The following is a 19,323-nucleotide window of genomic DNA, read 5'->3' on the forward strand; positions in this document are numbered from 1 at the left end:
TGATAGTTTGTGCTTGGGGAAGGTTAGAGGTGGACTTATTATGTATTCACATCAATGTCATTATTAATCAAGTTGAAAAAAACAAACAATACGCAGACTTTTCAATGACTTACATACCCAAAAAGACAACGCATTATTATCCTAGTTTCTCCCCTTCATTAAGAAACAATCCCTAATTGATAGATTATGATAAGCAATTTACATATCAACATCAAATTCTAAGGGACCAATGAGTTCAAATGTTCAAGGGAGTGATCAAGAAGTTATTGTCAATTTGTTTTCATTAATTGATAGTGGGGGCATCCTATTTATTAGTTGAAAAAATATGGTCCATATGAATATTTATACGTCTTTGTTGAGTAGTTCTACTCTGTTAAATTTTTTATTGACAGGAGGAGCTTGTTGAATATCTAATATTGCACACGACTTATTATTAGTTCTGTGGGTAACAGCCACTAGCAATAACTGGATGGGAAAAAAAAAAAAAAAAAGTCTACGATTCTAGTTACATTTATCCATTTCGTCACGTGTCACTGCTGCATCTAAAGTGTACAATTATTTGGTTAAAATTAAAGAGTAAGGCAGTTGAATAACATCATAAAACACCCTCTTGACTTGATGATCAGATTATAGACTTTTCAAAGATTAATTAGCAATAATGATGATCATAAGCAAACAAAAATTCGTCTTAGACTTTAGATGATTACCGATTGATTGAGAACAGTTTGTATATCTTCTATTAAACTAATTAAGACATCTCTCCTAAAAGCTTATCTTCCATAATTAAAATTAAGCTTTCATTTGCATACATCATTTCAGGTTACACCTATGCCTCTTGCCTACTTTCACCCGCACAAATTCAAATGCAAATGCGATATGTTAGTCAATAGAAATCGTGAGTCGATGCTAGAAATTTGTCTTGAGGCCCCCATTTCTTGTTTCAATTGTGTAAATTTCCTTCTTAGAAAATGCACTATCATCTAAAAGTATCAGACAAAAGTGCAAAGAAACAAAAGAAAACATGGAAGAAAGTTGTAAACAAAGAAATCTAGCCATGGCAAAGGCACAAACCCACTTTAGGGTTTACTTATTCAAAATATTGAAAGGCATTTTTCTTTGGACGGTCGAGACTGAAAGAGATCGATGTTGCGTCTTTAGTGCTGTAGGCTCCTAGTCAAAGGATAGCCGTAGTCTTTATACATGAAAAAGTCTGCATTTTTGAACACGTCAACCTCCAAATGGGATCTTGTACACATGACATGATTGATCAATGCAATGGATGTTTACATCTAAGACACGAGTGGCCAGGCAGAAGACCTAACTATTTATTTGCATTTTACAGAAATCAAATGTAAGTTTTGCCGTATATATGACGCATGTCTTACATAGCTGGCGATGATTTTGACCTAAATATTCGGTAAAACAGGATATATTCAGGACCTTCGAATCGTAAGATTAGAAGATCAGAATTATTTCAGTTATTTCTTCGCCATTGCGCCTATATATTGCCCTCTAAAAGTGTATGATCCACATAAGAGAACTATTATACACATGAAGATGATTATGCATATAACTTTTCCCTTAAAATACACACCAGTTTTGTGTGGAGCAGCTGCACTAGAATGGAGTACACGTTAGAGACACGTGGAGGACACATTCCATCTCCTATAAATACTTCGTGGAAATTATAACGATGTAATTCAATTGCTGCACATGGGCTTCTGTGTCTGTATTCATATAGAAAACGGAAACTCTGTGACGTGTTTTAAAAGTTAAAACGACAAAGTTTAGTGCGTCAAAATAGGGTCATTTTACTGTAGCGAAGATTGGAAAGTTGAAAATAAAACAATAAATAAACGCAAATTTAAGATTAATCAGTGAAACCAACATAAGTTGAGAGGTAGATTCAATAGTAAGTTACCAATGATTGGCCTAATCATGCAAAGCTTATCAAATAATCGGCGAGTTTAAACTTTAAAGTCCAACTCCTCGATAGAAACTGGATAAGACACATCCAATTACCGGGTCAACCAGTCACTCCAAACCCCATAGCGGGACCCAACTTATGCATTATTGTTTCCACGAGTCCAAAACGATGACGTAACTAGCATTGGGTCTTGGTTTGACACTGAAGCTATTAAATGGTGTTAGAGGTGAGCACAAGACACACGCCATGATTTTCAATAAAGCTAGCCCTCTTTTATTTGTGGTCCCCGTTTCATGTAAAGTCGCCGCTACACATCGACACGTGCCCCTCATTTTTGTCAAACTCTATTACCCATAATCCCCATGCAAATCACTTCTTTATATTATTAGTACGTGAAAAGACAGTTGCCCTAACAGGTGGCAGGGACACGTTTCGCATCCACAAGCGCCGGTCTCTCTCGCCGGAACTTCGCCGGGATTTGATGCCTCTGGGGAACTTTGAAACAGATCTTTTTTTTCTCCTTCTTCTCAATGATAGTTCTACTGCTTTTTTCAACTTTGTTTTCTCATCTTTCCTTCAATTAGAGTTTCATTTTTCTTTCACTTTTGTGACTTTTATTTGCAATTGAACTTTCCTCGTAGTGAGCAATGTTGGAAACTTTGAAACAAAACTTTTTTTTTCTTTTTTTCTCAATGATAGTCCAATTGCTTTTTTCAACCCTTTTTTTCTCATCTTTGCTTTAATTAGAGTTTCAATTTTTTCGCTTTCATGACTTCGATTTGCATTTGAACTTTCCTCATAGTGTGCAGTATTGGCCTTTTAAGGGGAGAGAGAAGAACTTGTATTCTAGATAATATTTAATTACAAGTGTAATACGTTAATTAAGTGAAAGGTAGCTATATGCATTAATAATATATATAAATAATAAAATATTATCATATAATTAAATATTATTTAAATCATAATATAATGGCCAATTAAGTTAGGGAAGTTTTAGATAATTTATTTGATTCTATATTTTATTTGAATGTTTTTAGTAAGGACAAAAGGTCAATCACAGAAGAACTGGTGCTTTTCTGTTCATTTGAGGAATTTGAACATATAATAAGATTTATAAGGCAATTTTAAAATGACAAGATGACATATCAATAATGGAAACATTTCATTAATTAAAAATATAAAAAGTGCAGGATCTTTCTTTCCGATACAGTGAGCTTGAGATAAATGCAACAAATAAAATATTAGAGACTTCGACAAATATCAACAAGACCGAATACAAAGCCCAGAAATTAGGGAAAAAAAAAAAAGCAAGTTGGATTAGTCTCATTTTGAAATTACATGAATCCATTAACATCCATAATATCTGGGATTTCAAACTTCAACATATCGCTACAGTAGCTTTCCCTCTCATCTTCAGTACTGATGTATGTTGAATTTGAATTCAATGGAGTTGGGCTTGATGAAGGCGTCGATAAAACTGACGTGAAGCTGAAGTTCTGATTCCTGTTATTGGAATAGAAATTTGAAGTTTCAGAGGAAGGATCCATGACTGTTAGATCAGACTCGTAGTAATTAATGTAAGTTGGAGGTAAAGGCATATAATCTTCAGACAAATTTGAGGGCATCCCATTATTTTGACACTCATTTAATTGAGAATTTTGGTTGCTGAAGTTGGTAAAATTTGTTGGGTATTGCTCTACATGGGGCGCCATTAACTGTTCTTCGTTAGAAAAAGAAACCGTGCAAGAAGTACTCATTGTGGTGCAAGCTGGAATAGCCTGAACAGGAAGTTGAAGCTGGTTGTCGGCTTGAACTAATTGTTGATATTGATTTTGAGGATTGCAAAGCTGGTTTTCTTGAACATTTTGAAGCAGGAAACTTTGGTTTTGGCTTTCCCGTTGAGATGAGATAAGAGAAGTTGCTAGTCTTAAAAATTCTGGATTAACAAGGGGTTGGACGCCGAACAAACTTGAAATGTTCATCTGAGATGAATTGTAAAGAGACGAGCTTAGAATTGAAGAGAGGTCAAGAAGATCGAGGCGGGGGCTGTGAGTCACTGGATCGATTCCCATACGAAGAAGCCTTTTACGAATGTGGGTATTCCAGTAGTTCTTGATTTCATTATCTGTTCTTCCAGGCAAGCGAGCAGCAATGGCAGACCACCTATAATTGAATAAAGAATAATAGAAAATTTAATGAATATTGTATTAAAAAAATGGAAATGATTAAACTATGTATATGAAAATAGATGAAGACTTACTTGTTCCCCAAAAAACTATGCAGCTGAATTATTGTCTCTTCTTCTTCAAAAGAAAATCTTCCTCTCTTGATATCAGGTCGCAAATAGTTGGTCCATCTTAGACGGCAGCTCTTCCCACACCTCTGCAGACCTAAATTTCAAAACAGAAGCACAACCCATCAACAAAGTCTACAAAAGAAGCCACTGAAATTAAAAAAAAAAAAAAACTTTTAAAGCCTTGTTCAAAAGGCGAAGATATTTACATACCAGCATTCTTTGGAAGTGTCCTCCAGTTCCCATAACCATGTTTTTGAACATATTCAATCAACTTCTGATCTTCTTCAGAGGTCCATGGACCTTTCTTCTGCCCATTTTTATCACAACACGGTGCTCTTCCCATGTTGTTTAAGATGCTTTAATCAGTTTTAGTTTAAGTTTGAGAGACAGGGAGAGAGAGAGAGAGATCGAAAATGGCAAATTTGTAAACAAAATGATGTAGGGTCCGTATGCAGACGTACTTGTATAAATAGCAGGAAGAAATGGCGATAAAGGAAGCAAGTCAAACGGATTCGGTGCCGTCCTCTACAGATAACTATGGCAACGTGTCCACTATCTTGGCGAAATGTGTTCAAATCTAATCTCTCTTTTTACTTCAGTTAAACATTAAATTGAATTATTAACTATCTCTAAAAAGTCTCTTTCTTTTACATATTTCTTAGCTATTATTTTCCGGCGGAGAGTGTCACTCCTTGCTTTCTGGATTCATATTACTTGTCGTCAACAAGAAGGAGCCACGTACCACCTAATTACACATGATCTCGTCACAGGGATTCCTCCATTTTTCATCCATGCAATCCTCCATTATACGTCACAAGCTAAGCTTCACCCTCAGCTGACGTGTCTTCTTTCGTGTTGTCATTTTATGGGTTATATCACTAGCTGATTACGTTTATTTTATATATATATATATATATATATATATATATATATATATCAATTGCAAGAGGGTAATTTGAGAATTTTACATAATTGTACGGTCACATTTTCTATTTCAGTAGTCAACCTTGCAAGGAAGAGGTAGATTTATAATAAATGACTCAGGATGGGCATTAAATTCTTGATGGCAATAATAGAGTTGGGTCTTTGCTGAATTGTAGGAACCGTTACTGTGATGAAAGAAGTACACCTGTCCAGAAATGCAAAGGTTCCTATTCAAAATATATTTATTTATTTATGTTTAATAATTTTAGTATATTGGATCTTTGTGATAAACCGTACAACTTATAAGAGAAGTAGATTTATTTTTCATAAAGTTAATTACAGATGTTCAACTAAGGCGAGAACCTTTAAAAAAAAAAAAAAAAACGCTACGGTTTTCACTTGATATGAGGATCGAGCCAAGCAAGAATAAGGCTATTTCTGTGTGAATACGAGGGTACTGTATGTCGGTAACATGGGAAATAAATGCACAAGAGAAAGAGAAGTTTGAATGAAATGATTTAATTTGTATTTATTAGAATGGCAACCAAAAGGGATCCATATTTTGTCTCCATTAGAAGATATTTTACCTTTTTATTCTTAACAGAATTTGAAATGTTATGTTTATGATGAAAGCTTAAATTTTGACAGTGCTTTTTCAAAACCACATGTTAAATACCTCCAAGATTCCAAAGAAAATGCTTTATTCTTTTTTTTTTTCCAGTTTTTATTCAACAATGACAAAAGAAGCACTTAAAAAATCATCTAATAATGGTGTATGGTCGATCTTTTCCACAAAAGTGTCGGATGATCGTCATAATAAATAAAAAACTTAAAAGATTTATCCACTTGTGCCATCTAAGTTGTGGCATGGTGGTGTTTTCTCTCTCAGCCACATCTGGAATATGGTGATTTGCTGTCAACCAAATAAAAAACTCAGCTTCATTGACTTAGGCAATATAAATGACCCATTTATCAGTAGTAATTTCCTGGGATTGCACCGATATTCTTTATCTCTTTTAATAAACAAAGAGCTTCATAGTCCTGACCATATATTCACAACCACTCCCTTTTCTGTTTACCAATATATACATATATATTCTAGCTTATCTTCAGGATTCTCTGTATTCTATATGTGAAACCATGGTATCTTAGTTATGTAAGCAATATGGAGGTAGATAAGATCAATCACAATTTGATGATATCCCACTTATACAACTTGTGCGACAACCAAAAATTTTTTACTACAATTTCAATATTGTTCATGCAAAGCAATGCAAAGATCGATGAAATAATTAAAATCAAAAGGAGACGAAATAGGAGCAGGAAATTAATTAGCTAGAAAAGAGAAATTAGAGAAGCTAGCTATCTAGCATACGTCCAAAGACTTTATGATATGGGTCCTACTCCTTCCCCTGTGTGCTCACGTTTTTCTTTCCAAAATTACAATGGAAATCAACAAGAGCTTAAAGAATAAGGTTTGAAACCAATTTACACGGCTGAAATTTGAAAACTTCACTCACTTTTTCTTTGTGTTGCTGCTCCTTTAATATATAATCTCTATTCAAAAGGTCTCTTTTAGACTTTAATCAGTACTTGACACTTTGCTACAGCCATATTTCAACTTTATTGTATTTTTCCCATCAAGGTCATTATTAAACGTACCATTTTTTTAAGAAATTAAGATAGTGGTCGGCTCATATTCAATGCAACCACATGCATCAAAAGGGCCATTCTGGTTTGTTTAAATAAAATATAATTTTAAAATACATTTTTTCATGCATGACGATGGATTTCCCATGCACAGAACGAAACTCTCTTTAGCTTTTGTTAAATTTTTTGCTTAGATTTGTTCAAGTCCTTATACGTGGCTTCAATCAAGTATCCCTAAGTCTGTGACAAAGAGCAAGTCTAGCTTCACGGCTATGACGAACAAAGAGTCTTTTAATATATGTATTATTAATTGTTTACTATTTTTTTTCTTACATATGCAACATGCGTACTGTTTTAAGTCTGACTTCCATAAGATTTCGATTTCGTTTTTCATAAAGAAAATTGAAAGACTTGCATTGGTTATAGTAGCCACCTGTCTACATAATCTAGCGCACTTTGGTAATCTAACAAATTTGCAGCGTGAATTAAGATAAAAAAGTCTATTAGACTTAATCAATTTATATATTTTTTGACGCCTCTCTCTATGATATTATAGATGCAACATGGAAAACTGAATTCATGTGAGAACACTATTCTGTTTAGTTTTTCCATTCTTTCTTTTGTTTTTTGTTTTTCCTATCTTTAGAGAAGCCACATGGAAAGTGAATCATCTAAAGTACTATAGATTTACCATTCTTTTCATGTTTTTTTTACGAATGTGCTCAAGAACATAGTCAGAATCATAAAAACATAAAGTTATTTAGCAATAATTTGTGCTCAAGAACGCTATTCTGACTTGGGTTTAGCTTGACCTCAGTAGAATTTTTTAGGTGCCTTTTCATCTCCCGGAGGAATTTTTCTTTTTCTTTTTTTTCTTTTTTAATGATTCTTCATTTTCAACAACTCTTACTTTTTCTTTGACGCTTTCCAATGGCTTCTTCAAGTGACTCACCTTATTAGAGCTCAATCTCAAATTAAATTTTGGGGATTCAATCAAACATAGAGTCAATTTTTATTTAAATTTGATTTAATTCGAATATATTCTTAGAATAATTGATACAATTGAAGTTCGGATAGTTTAACATGTGTGAAGGCATCCGAATACACTGTTCATAACATTAAAACTATCATTTTAAACTGTCTGTAGTTCAAAAAGAAAAAATTATAATAATATAGTTTACATGCGTAGTCAAACATTATTCTATATTAACAGACTGAGAGCTCTCGTCTCCACCTGTAATGTCATTGGAATAACACAGTATTTCTTGAACCAACCCCAGATCGTCCTCAGCTTCCTTGTACGTCTTTCTCACCTTACTTATATAATATACTGTCCATCAATAAAAATACGCGGCTTCTAGAATCACATTTAATTCCTATTTATAAAAACTCTTTGTAGGGAAACAAGAGAGCAATATCATATATTATTGTTGAAGTAAAGCCTAATCACCACATTAATATATAAATACATGATTAACTAAGATTATAGCATGGTCATCATCTTGGTTAATGTCCCCGTGCATGCAGTCAAAGGGACATGCTAAAGATAAAAACACTCTTCAACACATAATTATGTATTCGTTAATAGAGATTAACCAAAGAAGTTGCACACGTGTTAGGGTTGACCTTGTGATTTGGACTGAATTAAAAGTTGGTAGCTTAGCTTCGGTGGTGAGTTGAGAGGTGATGGATTGTTTCAACAAACGTTGAATATATTTACTTAGGTTCTAGTGCTATTTTTGGATACGAGATCCAAAGCATGTGGGATTGAAGTGAATGCAGCTACTAATAGAAAGTAACCATGCAAATAGTTTATATGTTTGTACGATTATATTTGCACAGAACGAGAAACACCTGGCTATACTGAGAGGCCTAGAACTTTCTTAAAATTTAATAGGCCAAACAACAATTTCCCACCCAAGGTTTGATGTTTTCTCAAATGTCCCCCCTTTAACTATGGAAACACCAAACACCCACCCATGGCCGGTTAGATTTAACAGAACCCTAACGCCTAAAAATTTTATCTCTTTTTACCCCCCTAAACTTTAAAAACTAAAATTTTCCCTCAGCCTAAGTTTTAAAAAATCACAGTTTCACCCTAGGGTTTGGTTTTGAAATCTCCGATGACTTCTCCGGCTCCGTTGCCGACGGTCTCTCCCTTCCGAAGCAACCTCTCCTTCCGGCGATCTCTTTCCTCCCATTTGGAGGTCCGATCGACGTCGGAGACTCCTTGGGAGACCAAGAACTTCGTCGAGAAAGACGAAGTTCTTTGTCTTCCCAGACGAAGACGAAAGGGAAGACGAAGAACTTCATCTCCGTCTGGGAAGACGAAGAACTTCGTCTCCCAAGGCGTCTTCGACGTAGATTGGACCTCCAAATGGGAGGAAAGAGATAGTCGGAAGGAGAGGTTGCTTCGGGAGGGAGAGGCCGTCGGTAACGGAGCCGGATAGGTCACCAGAGATTTCAAAACCAAACTCTAGGGTGAAACTACAATTTTTTAAAACTTAGGCTGGGGAAAATTTTAGTTTTTAAAGTTTAGGGGGGCAAAATTATATTCTATTTTAGTTTATTTTTAATATTATAGTGAAAATGACGATTTTACCTTTACCACCGTTAGGGTTTTGTTAAATCTAACCGGTCATGGGTGGGTGTTTGATGTTTCCATAGTTAAAGGATGAAAACTTGAAAAAACATCCAACCTTGGTTGGGAAATAGTCGTTTGGCCAATTTAATAATGGTCGAAGGACTATTTCCCATCAAAGACTAGTTGCGCTTCCTAAGTCCTATTGCAGGCTTGTAAAATACCCAAAATGTTAGGATTAAATTTTTTTATTAAAAATAAAAATAAAATAATTATTTTATTAATAAGATTAAAAAAATATAAAAAATATTATATTTTTTCTTCTAAATTTTAAAAATTAATATTTTTCCTCTATTTAAAGTTTTCTAACTTTGAAAAATAATATTTTTTTATCAAACCTTAAGGGGTGTTTGGTTTAAGTAATGTTTTATTATCAAAATAAAAAGATTACCTTGAAGATAGATTACTTAAAAGATTACTGGGTATAAATGATTACTATGTTTGATAAAATTTAGTAGGTATAAATAATTATTGTGTTTAATTAAAGATAATAAAAGATTACTAGTAAATTATTTTACTTAAATGTCCTTGAAAATAATTATTTTTAAATATTTTTTATATTATTTGTCATATTAATTAAAAATAAATTTATTTTTATCTCAAAAAATTAATAAATAATAATATAATTATAATAAACTCAAGATTACCTCAGTAATCTTTAAATACCTAAGGTGGATGTGGTAATCTGATTACCACCTATATTACCTGTCACGTCAGCATTGGTAATAGAAGATTACTGTAATCTTTTATTACTGACAAACCAAACAAGGGAATAAAAGATAGATTACCAAGGTAATCTTAAAAAACTCCAATCAAACGTCCCCTTAAAGTTTTTTTCTTTTCTCTCCTTCGACCATCATCTCTAATACCAACGACCTCTCCACTTCACTTTAAACCATTTAGTGATATATGAGAAACAACTTGAAACAGATCTTTGTCTTTAACAAAGAGATTCCAAAACTTTCTTAAAATTTAATAATTTGTGTTTGAATTTGATTGGTCGGAGAACTCAAAGTTGACCTTTCTAGTAATCACGGAATCAACTGAGTTGTGATGTGCTCTATTTAAAGAAAATTAATAGGAAATTTATGGTAAGGATTACACAAGGAATCGACTGAGTAATCCTTGTTTAATTATGCAAAACTTTAATTCTTTATACAAAATGAACTTGAAATCTAAATTTAAACATTAAAAAAGCACGAAAATTTTAAGAAAACCATATAAATTAAAAAACAACACCCATTAAATTAAATTTGATGAATTACAATGGATCATTTACTTTATTTTCTAATGAACGAATAATTCAAATCCGTATACACACTTTTTTTACCATTAGACAAAGTTAAGTCCAGTAATGCAGTAATACTTTATGTACTATCCCTTAATATTTTATAACATGATTAAATAATTATCTCTATTTCAAAATAACTCAGATAACTCGTCAGCTAGTTTTACACTTGAAATTTTCAAGCTGGGAACAATCAGGTGCCAAAGAAGTAATCTAAAATATTTCTTAATTTGCAGCAACTCAACATCTCACTTTGGCTTTGCTTTACAGTTCCTGAACAAATTTTATCACACAAAAATCATTGTCCTGTGTACGCACGAATGATTTCACATTTTTACCTACCTGATCCACCCAAAAAGCAGATACTAAAGTATAATTAACAAAAATCTCTCTGAGTATCTTAAGATCTCAGAAAAATAGGAAGTTTTAATGCCCTTCATCATCTTTGAATAAATGAATATCTAGCGCTATCCCTGTCTTCAAGTGAACTGAATTATCGGTTTTAATATTGTACAATGAACTCAAACCTATATATATAATTATTAAAAAAAAATGTTCAAAAATAAATGAAACATGAAGATCGCATAGCACCTGCTATCAAATAATGGATGAAGTGGCAGCGATCATCTCCAGTATCCTGTTATGTATGTTGCCATTACTCACAAGAACGCCGCCTGAAGGGAATATGATTCGTCTTTGAACTTGATCTGCACTGAGATCAAGTTTACTCCCTTTCCAGTCAGTAACCTGATTAAGTGGTGTTAGTCTTTCAGTTTTCACTTATTAACAAAAAAAAAGGCAAAGCCCAGGAGCAGGAAGTATGCAAATAGACTATAGAACCAAACTGAACAATTTCAAAAACAGAAGGGAAAACCAAACATGCTCATCAAATATAGGAAAATAAAAATCTATACAGATTTTTTAATGTAACACAAAATTTTGAAATAAGAACCACATTAAGAAAATAAATTCAATTTGTTTTTCTTCTGTAACATGAAGTTCTATATTAGATACGTCTAAAAAGAAGGTGGGAATTGAATATAAACCATCTACAGAAGAGGAAAATAATGCATATAACCCATTTTTAAATATAAAGTTGCTGAGTTTTAATCTGTTTGATTGATTAGCACTGATTTTTTATCCTTCAGTGTAACTCGGCAACATCATATTACAGAGCACATATATGTGTAGATAACCAAAAATCATGCAACTTTAGAAAGAAGCCAATTAAAATCACCAACCTTTCCTCCTGCTTCATGCACACAGATCATACCAACAGCATGATCCCAAGCCTAAATTACAAGAAAGATCCAAAATCAATTCTAACCATTGCAGTTTGCATTAATCATTCAACAAGTGCTCTTTTTAATACCTTTATAAGTTTTTGGGCTCTTGTTCGAAGAATGAATACAGATGCCCTACCTGAAGCCACCATCATATACTTACATAAACTGCATAGAAGCAGGACTAACTGTATCATGCACATGTTATGAAGATTGTAAACACACTTACGAGACATGTTGACTAAATTCTGACTATAGAAAGAGATTATAATGATAAATTTTAATATAGAAAACACACAAAATGCTTTAACATGGCACAATGTGCCATGTGCAAGACAATCAAACTTCACCTTTATTTAAAACATTTGTAGTTCTACTGATATGGTGCTTATTGCATTACCTTGTCATTTATTACAGGCATGTGGGCATAAAGCACAACGGTTTCTAAATAAAATGCAATCAATAATTACATGACTCCAACAACCATTCAACACAACTTCATACCAATATTAGAATTCCTATAAAAATAAATACAAAGGGAAAATGTATGTTCTATTCATTAATGACTATTCAAATTAATACAAACCTTCCACAGCATTTGCACAAAAGAAGAATTTCTTTGTCCCCAATATTATCAGCATCAGTTGTTGCATTGAATAAAGCTGACAGTGGCAATGAATTCCATGTTTGACTCTCTGGAATACAGAAATATGCTTCCTGTACCAATTGACAGCTGTCAACAAAGCACCTGGTCCAACAATCAGATGTTTTGGCTGAGGTACCCAACATTTCCGGCAACCTCTTAGTCCATGTTCCACAACCAACATGAGCAATCATGATTACCCCTGATTGAGATGGTATGTTCTTGTTTCCCTGCACCTCAGCAGTGGATTTGTAAGATTTGTCTTCCTTCCAGTTAGGGCAGCCCATAACACCTAAAACAATCTCTCCTTGAACCACAAGAGCCAAACCTACCTGAAAATGAGAGATAAGACCTTAGCCAAAGAGGAAAACCACAAAATATACATCAAAATTTCAGCACAAATAGTCCATCAGGCTGTTCATGACTTCTATTTCTTCATTTTAATAATACACTGCATCATCTAGTCAACCTGGATTGAATAACCAGTCGAATAAATTCAAGAAAAATAATGGTTGTATGTTTACACCAAGCACTATGCCAATATAAACTAACTTTTATCTTCCCAGTTAAATTTACAAACCATGAACACTTTACCATAGATAATCCAATCAACAGTCGTATCTCAATACTAGAATGAAACCAACACTTTAATCAAAATGAGACATCAGACATTTTCTAACTCCAAGACTATAATGACAGTTTACTGCATTGAGCTTACTATGCTCCAGAGGCAGGGCAATTACACTCCTCCAAACTGTTTCTTTTTGGCAGACATTATAAATTCAATAGACATAACAACTCTGAGCCAAAGTTAAAAATTCAAAGAACAAACAAATGAGCTGCTAAAAGAAATTAGATTTACCACATATAAGGCTTCACTTCCCTTTAGGAACCCTCGTGTGCCATCAATTGGGTCCAACACCTGCATCAAGTTTGTGGAATTGATGAAAATGATAAGATTTAAAAAAAAAGAAAAGCACAATTTTAAAGTGAAGGTTAATGAAACAAGTGAAATAGTAATATCATATAACAATCCATAAGGTCATTGTGTAGAGTAGAAAATATTTAGATTCCCATTTCATAGAATATAAATGATGTGCCTAATTACATGCTTTAGAGAAAGCCAACTTTACTTGTGTTCCCATCTATATGTTACCAATTTATATGTGTATGAGGCAAACGAAACTAACGTAAGATAAATGAAAAAAATTAAATTTCCAAACAGTTGAATTTTTTCTCAAAATTTCATGTAGACCTACCCAATATGCAGCTGTCTCAGCTCCAAAGGCAACAGCATCCTTCCCTCCTCTGTCAATTGCATCCAACACATCAGCCTCTGTCAACGGATTGTCACCAAAGCTTGCCTTATCAGCAACTGTACTTACTACAGAACCCACCAGATCATTTGAACGCAAAAAGGCAGAGTCCTCTTCAGCCACCAAGGGAATAGAGGGGAACAATTTATTCAGCTCTATCACCAAAGAGTATAAAAGCAATATGAGCGAAGTTTGGTAAAATAAAGATGTCTACGCAAAAGATTTCAGTGATTTGGTAACTATACAAATAGCCAGCTTAATCATTCTTTCCACGGTATGGTTTTAACTTTTTACAAATGGAGCTGTGCAGGCAAATTACCATTTTTATTCACCGTTCAGTGGAAGATACACAAAACTCTAAGGTGTGAGAAGAGAAACAAATAGAGGAGGCAGTCATGCTTATTGGACCATTTAAAAGCGAAGGGAAGAAATAAGGAGAGGTTAGCCTCTCTAAGAAAATGCTCACAAAAGTGGTTCTTCTCTAATCGTTTGAATTTCTAAAAGTTCAAGTGTGATTGACTGATTGGCCATATACAAACACAAAATATGGTTAGTTTGTGGAAATAATAATAAAAATTAGAGCATATGGTTGATATCATATTTCATCTCCATTATACTCCTATAGATATAATTAAATTTTGCCAAGTGCAGCTGCATTCTGCAATAAACCTCTTACACATCTTGATATTATTCTCCATAACTAGTTCTGGTAGCACTTTCAAGTGATAGATAAATTGAAAATTAAGAAAAATTATACTGGCAGAAAAAAATAATAATAATACCCAAGCTTACTAGAGCCTGCACCCCAAAATCTGCAACTGTAACAGGAGTTTGGTCACTCTTTTCAAGAATCCCTCCTTCACTGGACAACAGTGATTTTTTTACCTACAATCAAAATAAAAATTAATTAAACTGAAAAAGACAAGTATTTCCTGTAGTTTCCTAAATTTTCTCAAACAAGGCAGAAAAACTATAAATCAAAGGAGAAGAAATGATTAGATTACGTCAATGCAAATACGACAAGCTCTCTCCACAACATCCACTGCAGCTTCCAGCTCTCTGTGATACTTAGCTTTCTCATTCGGAAATGGAACGCTCGACCTGAAAATCAAATTTGGCCACAAAAAGAGAAAATTATATAATTTTATTTTCAAATAGGTAAAAAACAGATATGTGAAAAGATGTTTGAACGATTTGAAGAGTGAAGAGACCTTACAGTGAAGAATCGCCGGCGGAGAGGTGTAGGGGAAGAAGAATGGAGGCAAAAGAAGAATCTACGGGTGGAGCAATGAGAAGCATAGCGCAGAAGATCCATGGCGGGAATCACGCGGTTGATGAAGAGAGATTGACGGTGTTGATTAATGTTACGGTCATAAGTTGTGAACTGAGAAGTAAGGTGGATGTGTGAATAACAGTTTGAGTGACAGACAGGCTGTTAGCCCCTGACAAGCCAAGAGCAAGGACCTCAACCGTCCTTTTCGGTGAGTTTGGGTTGGGCTTTGAGGCTTCTTTTGAGCCTTTCAAGCCTGGTCCAATAAGCAATATATATGAAAAGAAAGAGATTCATATGTAAACCTATATTTTAATTATGTGTGTTCTTCAATTTCTACTAAAAATTTGCATTTTATTAAATAATAAAATTAAGTGAATAATATTTTATATAATTTTATATACAATAAATAATTTATCATTATATAATTAAATATTATTTTATTTTTAATTTTTAATCACCAAATCATAAAATATCACTTCCCTTTACTAAAACAAAATTGTGGGGAGGTTGGTATGGCTGCAAGATTTTCTGTACATTTATGAGAGAATAAATTAATCTCACATTTCTCAAGAACAAACAAAGCTGCCTAAGTCGTGAAGTTGGTAGACTCACGAACATAATATTTCGAACTTCACAATGTTGTACTTGAACCTGCCAAGTGCCAAACTATTATTCAGTATTGTTTAGCTTTTGTTTGAATTGGGAGTGGGTGGCATTTTCAAAGCCTGAACCAATAAAAATTGACTAAAGTTATTGTATTGTACAAAGGCCAAAGGACTATTCCCATCCAAAGTTAACTGTTTTCTCCAGTTTTTTTTTTTTTATTTTTAAAATCTTAAATATTCACCGAACAACCATTAAAATTAACAATAATAAAGATAAAATCGTTATTTTATTTATAATATTAAAAATAAACTAAAATATAATCTATTTTTCCTCACTAAAGCTTTAAAAATTAAAAATTTGTCTCAAACCTAAGTTTTAAAAAATGACAGTTTCCCCCTAGAGTTTAGTTTCTAGATCTCTGATATCATATCTGACGCCATTACCAGTGGCCTCTCCCTCTCACAGTTTTCTCTCCCTCCGACAGTTTCTCTCCACCTATTTGGATATCCAATCAACGTCGAATGCGATTGATTGACGACAGGAGACGAAAAGCTCCATCAGGGTACGTCTTCCTAGATGAAGACGAAGTTGTCATCTTTCCAGACAAAGATGACATCTTCGTCTTCGTCTCCTATCGTCAATTAGTCTCATTTAATATCAATCAAATATCCAAATGGGTAAAGAGAGACTGTCAAAGGGAGATGAAGCTTCGAGAGAGAGAAGTTGTTTGCAATGAGGCTAAATATGGCATCAGAGATCTAAAAACTAAACTCTATGGGGAAACTATCATTTTTTAAAACTTAGGTTTTGGGGAAACTTTTAATTTTTAAAGCTTTGGAGGGGGAGGGGGGGAAAATAAAATTTTAAGCAGTTAGAGTTCTATTAATTTTAACTACTAATGAGTGGGTATTTGAGATTTTCAAAGTTAAAGGGGGGACACTTGGGAAAACAACAAACTTTGGGTGGGAAATAGTGCTTTGGCCTTGTACAAATTTCATTCTTTAATTCAAGAAACATTTTAGGAGACTTAGGTAATATTTCATTACTAAAATGAAAAGATTATCTTGAAAATAGATTATTTAAAAGATTATTAGGTATAAATGATTATTATGTTTGATAAAATTTGATAGATATAAATAATTATTGTGTTTGGTTAAAGGTAATAAAAGAATACTAGTAAATTATTTTACTTAAACACCCTTGAATATAATTATTTTTAAATATTTTTTTATTATTTATTATATTAATTAAAATAAATTTATTTTTGTCTCAAAAAATTAATAAATAATAATATAATTATAATAAAATCAATATTACTTTGATAATTTTTTAATACTTGAGGTGAAAATAGTAATTAAATTATTACCTATATTACTGTCACATTAACATTGATAATAAAATATTAATATAATTTTTTATTATTGATAAATCAAATAAAATAATAAAAACTAAATTATCAAGATAATCTTTAAAATCTAAAACTAAACGACCTTAGTTGGATACTCTTTTATCCGCCGTAAAAAAATTTTACATTGTCCCACCCATTTTTGACTTTAAAACATCTGTTGTACCTGGCATTTTCAATCCAAAATTTTTTTCTGGTAAAGAAAATTTGGTTGTATACCTATATTACCCCTTATTTTTCCTTCCACTTTGTTTATGTTTCGCTTTGTTTTTAAATTTTCTTTCTCTTCTCCTTTCCATTTCACTTAGTACAAAAATAATGATAATAATAATAACTTTAATAAGAAAAGAATTTTTTTTGTCCTCATTATTTATACTTTTTAACATCGGTCGATCGTAGAATCTTTTTTGTTATTAAAATTTTTTAATAATAAAAAATAAGTTTTTAAAGATTATTTTTTTGTTATAAAAACTATATATTTATTTGATTTTAATGATAGTATAAATAATTTATTTTTAAAATTATAAAAAAAATTATTTATAATGATCAAATATTATTCTCTCGTTATTATTTCTCTAGTTAATACTAATATTTTTTTTAATGAATTCATCATTACTTTTATCTCATTTATCACCACCACCTTTCTAATCTTCCCTTTCAATGTCTTCATCTTCATCATTATCACAAACATCATCATCAACATCACCTTGATTACAAACTCCACTCATTTTCATTATCTCTGTCTTTATTGTTAAAATTTTAAAAATAATGGATAATAATTTATTATAGAATTATCTTAATTCAATATATATTAGATCTAAACATCACCATATTATTCACGGGTTTGATTGTTGTTTTTAGCTAAATAATTATTAAATGGTCTTGATCTATGTTTGTGTTATCAATTTGTAATATTTGAGTTGCGTGAGTGGAGGTAATTAGTTAGCTTAATGAGTTGTTTAACAAAAGTAAACAAGAAACTCAAATTATAGGGGTTGATTTCAAAAGTTTCAAACTTTTAAGGAATAAAAAAATGTTAAGAAAGTCAAATAACAAAGATTAGTTTATAAGTTGTCAAATACTAGATTTACACGTTTTTAAACTTGCTTGCTCACACAAGTTTTAGGATATTAATTTTATTTGAATTTCACATTTCTTGTCTTTTGAACACGAAGAACAATCTTTCGTAGCTAAAGCTGACCCAATGGTTTTAATATATTGTCAGTCAACATCTCTTAAAAATGGCCAAAGGACTATTTCCCACCCAAGGTATGTTTTTTTTCAAAAGTCCCCCTATAAACTATGAAAAATCCATTTACATACCTATGGACTGTTAAAAAAAAAGTCTGGTTGACAGATTCAAGGGCAAATCATCATTTTATCTGTAATATTAAAAATAAACTTAAATTTAATTTCGTTTTTACCCTCAAACCCTTACAATTAACAATTTTTCCTAACCTAAATTTTCAAAAATAATATTTTTCCTCTTAGGGTTTCTAAACTTTCGGATTGAATTTTTCGATAACGACCGACGATTCTCTTTCTCCCAGGCGCCTCCTCTTTCAGACAGTAGACGTCTTCCCCTCTTAGACGTTGTCATCAACAAAGATAACACGTCTTCATCGAGACAAAAACAAATCGTCTTCGTTCAGAGAGAAAGATGATGTCTTTGTTGACGACGAAGACTCTTCTTCGATGAAGAGTCTTCGTCATCAACGAAGACATCATCTTCGTCTTTGAATGAAGACAATTTGTCTTGGTCAGAGACAAGACGATTCTCGATGAAGACAATTTGTCTTGGTCAGAGACAAGACGATTCTCGATGAAGACAAATCGTTTTTATCGATGATGACATCATATAGCGTCGAAAGTGTACCATCGAAAGGAGAGGCAGTCAGAGAGGGAGAATAGGTATTTCAAGATCATCGATCGTCGTTAGAAAAATTGGATCTGAAGGTTTGAAAATCTTAAGGGAAAAATACAGTTTTTGAAAACTTGGGTTATGGGGAAAGCGTTAGTTTTTAGGGTTTGAGAGAGAAAATGATATGACTAACAGACTCAGTTAAGTTTA

The 19,323-nt window shown here is 32.7% G+C and overlaps 2 protein-coding genes across 7 annotated transcripts; both read right to left on the minus strand.

The window, feature by feature from the left end:
* Positions 1-3,070: 3,070 nt before the first annotated feature.
* LOC123192607 (transcription factor MYB102-like) lies at positions 3,071-4,667 on the minus strand. The gene is made up of 3 exons (XM_044605218.1): positions 4,434-4,667; positions 4,188-4,317; positions 3,071-4,090 (listed from the first exon to the last, which is right to left on the minus strand). The coding sequence occupies exons 1-3, from the start codon at positions 4,564-4,566 to the stop codon at positions 3,262-3,264; spliced, it is 1,092 nt and encodes a 363-aa protein (XP_044461153.1). The 5' UTR covers positions 4,567-4,667; the 3' UTR covers positions 3,071-3,261.
* Positions 4,668-10,924: 6,257 nt separating this feature from the next.
* LOC123230332 (putative PAP-specific phosphatase, mitochondrial) lies at positions 10,925-15,476 on the minus strand. 6 transcript variants are annotated; one of them, XM_044656509.1, is made up of 10 exons: positions 15,180-15,474; positions 14,973-15,069; positions 14,751-14,853; positions 13,912-14,123; positions 13,515-13,574; positions 12,596-12,984; positions 12,099-12,177; positions 11,968-12,018; positions 11,318-11,473; positions 10,925-10,999 (listed from the first exon to the last, which is right to left on the minus strand). In XM_044656509.1, exons 1-9 carry the CDS (start codon positions 15,281-15,283, stop codon positions 11,324-11,326), a joined length of 1,245 nt encoding a protein of 414 aa, XP_044512444.1. In that variant the 5' UTR covers positions 15,284-15,474; the 3' UTR covers positions 10,925-10,999; positions 11,318-11,323. The 6 variants fall into 6 exon arrangements, 4 of the variants coding, with proteins under 4 accessions (XP_044512444.1, XP_044512445.1, XP_044512446.1 ...); XM_044656510.1 differs by having other exon boundaries at positions 10,925-11,032; XM_044656511.1 differs by having other exon boundaries at positions 10,925-11,473; positions 15,185-15,475.
* Between the last annotated feature and the right edge of the window lie 3,847 nt (positions 15,477-19,323).

The sequence above is a fragment of the Mangifera indica genome, chromosome 12 (genome assembly GCF_011075055.1).
Source record: "Mangifera indica cultivar Alphonso chromosome 12, CATAS_Mindica_2.1, whole genome shotgun sequence".
Classification (NCBI taxonomy): Eukaryota; Viridiplantae; Streptophyta; class Magnoliopsida; order Sapindales; family Anacardiaceae; genus Mangifera; species Mangifera indica.

Excerpts from the sequence above, each read along its gene's own strand:
- LOC123192607 (XM_044605218.1), bottom strand. The coding sequence starts at position 4,566 with ATGGGAAGAGCACCGTGTTGTGATAAAAATGGGCAGAAGAAAGGTCCA. Across the intron at positions 4,318-4,433 it reads GACACTTCCAAAGAATGCTG|GTCTGCAGAGGTGTGGGAAG; the intron begins GTATGTAAATAT and ends TTTGAAATTTAG. Across the intron at positions 4,091-4,187 it reads CATAGTTTTTTGGGGAACAA|GTGGTCTGCCATTGCTGCTC; the intron begins GTAAGTCTTCAT and ends ATTCAATTATAG.
- LOC123230332 (XM_044656509.1), bottom strand. The coding sequence starts at position 15,283 with ATGGATCTTCTGCGCTATGCTTCTCATTGCTCCACCCGTAGATTCTTC. Across the intron at positions 15,070-15,179 it reads CGGCGATTCTTCACTGTAAG|GTCGAGCGTTCCATTTCCGA; the intron begins GTCTCTTCACTC and ends TTTGATTTTCAG. Across the intron at positions 14,124-14,750 it reads GCAGGCTCTAGTAAGCTTGG|AGCTGAATAAATTGTTCCCC; the intron begins GTATTATTATTA and ends CTTTGGTGATAG.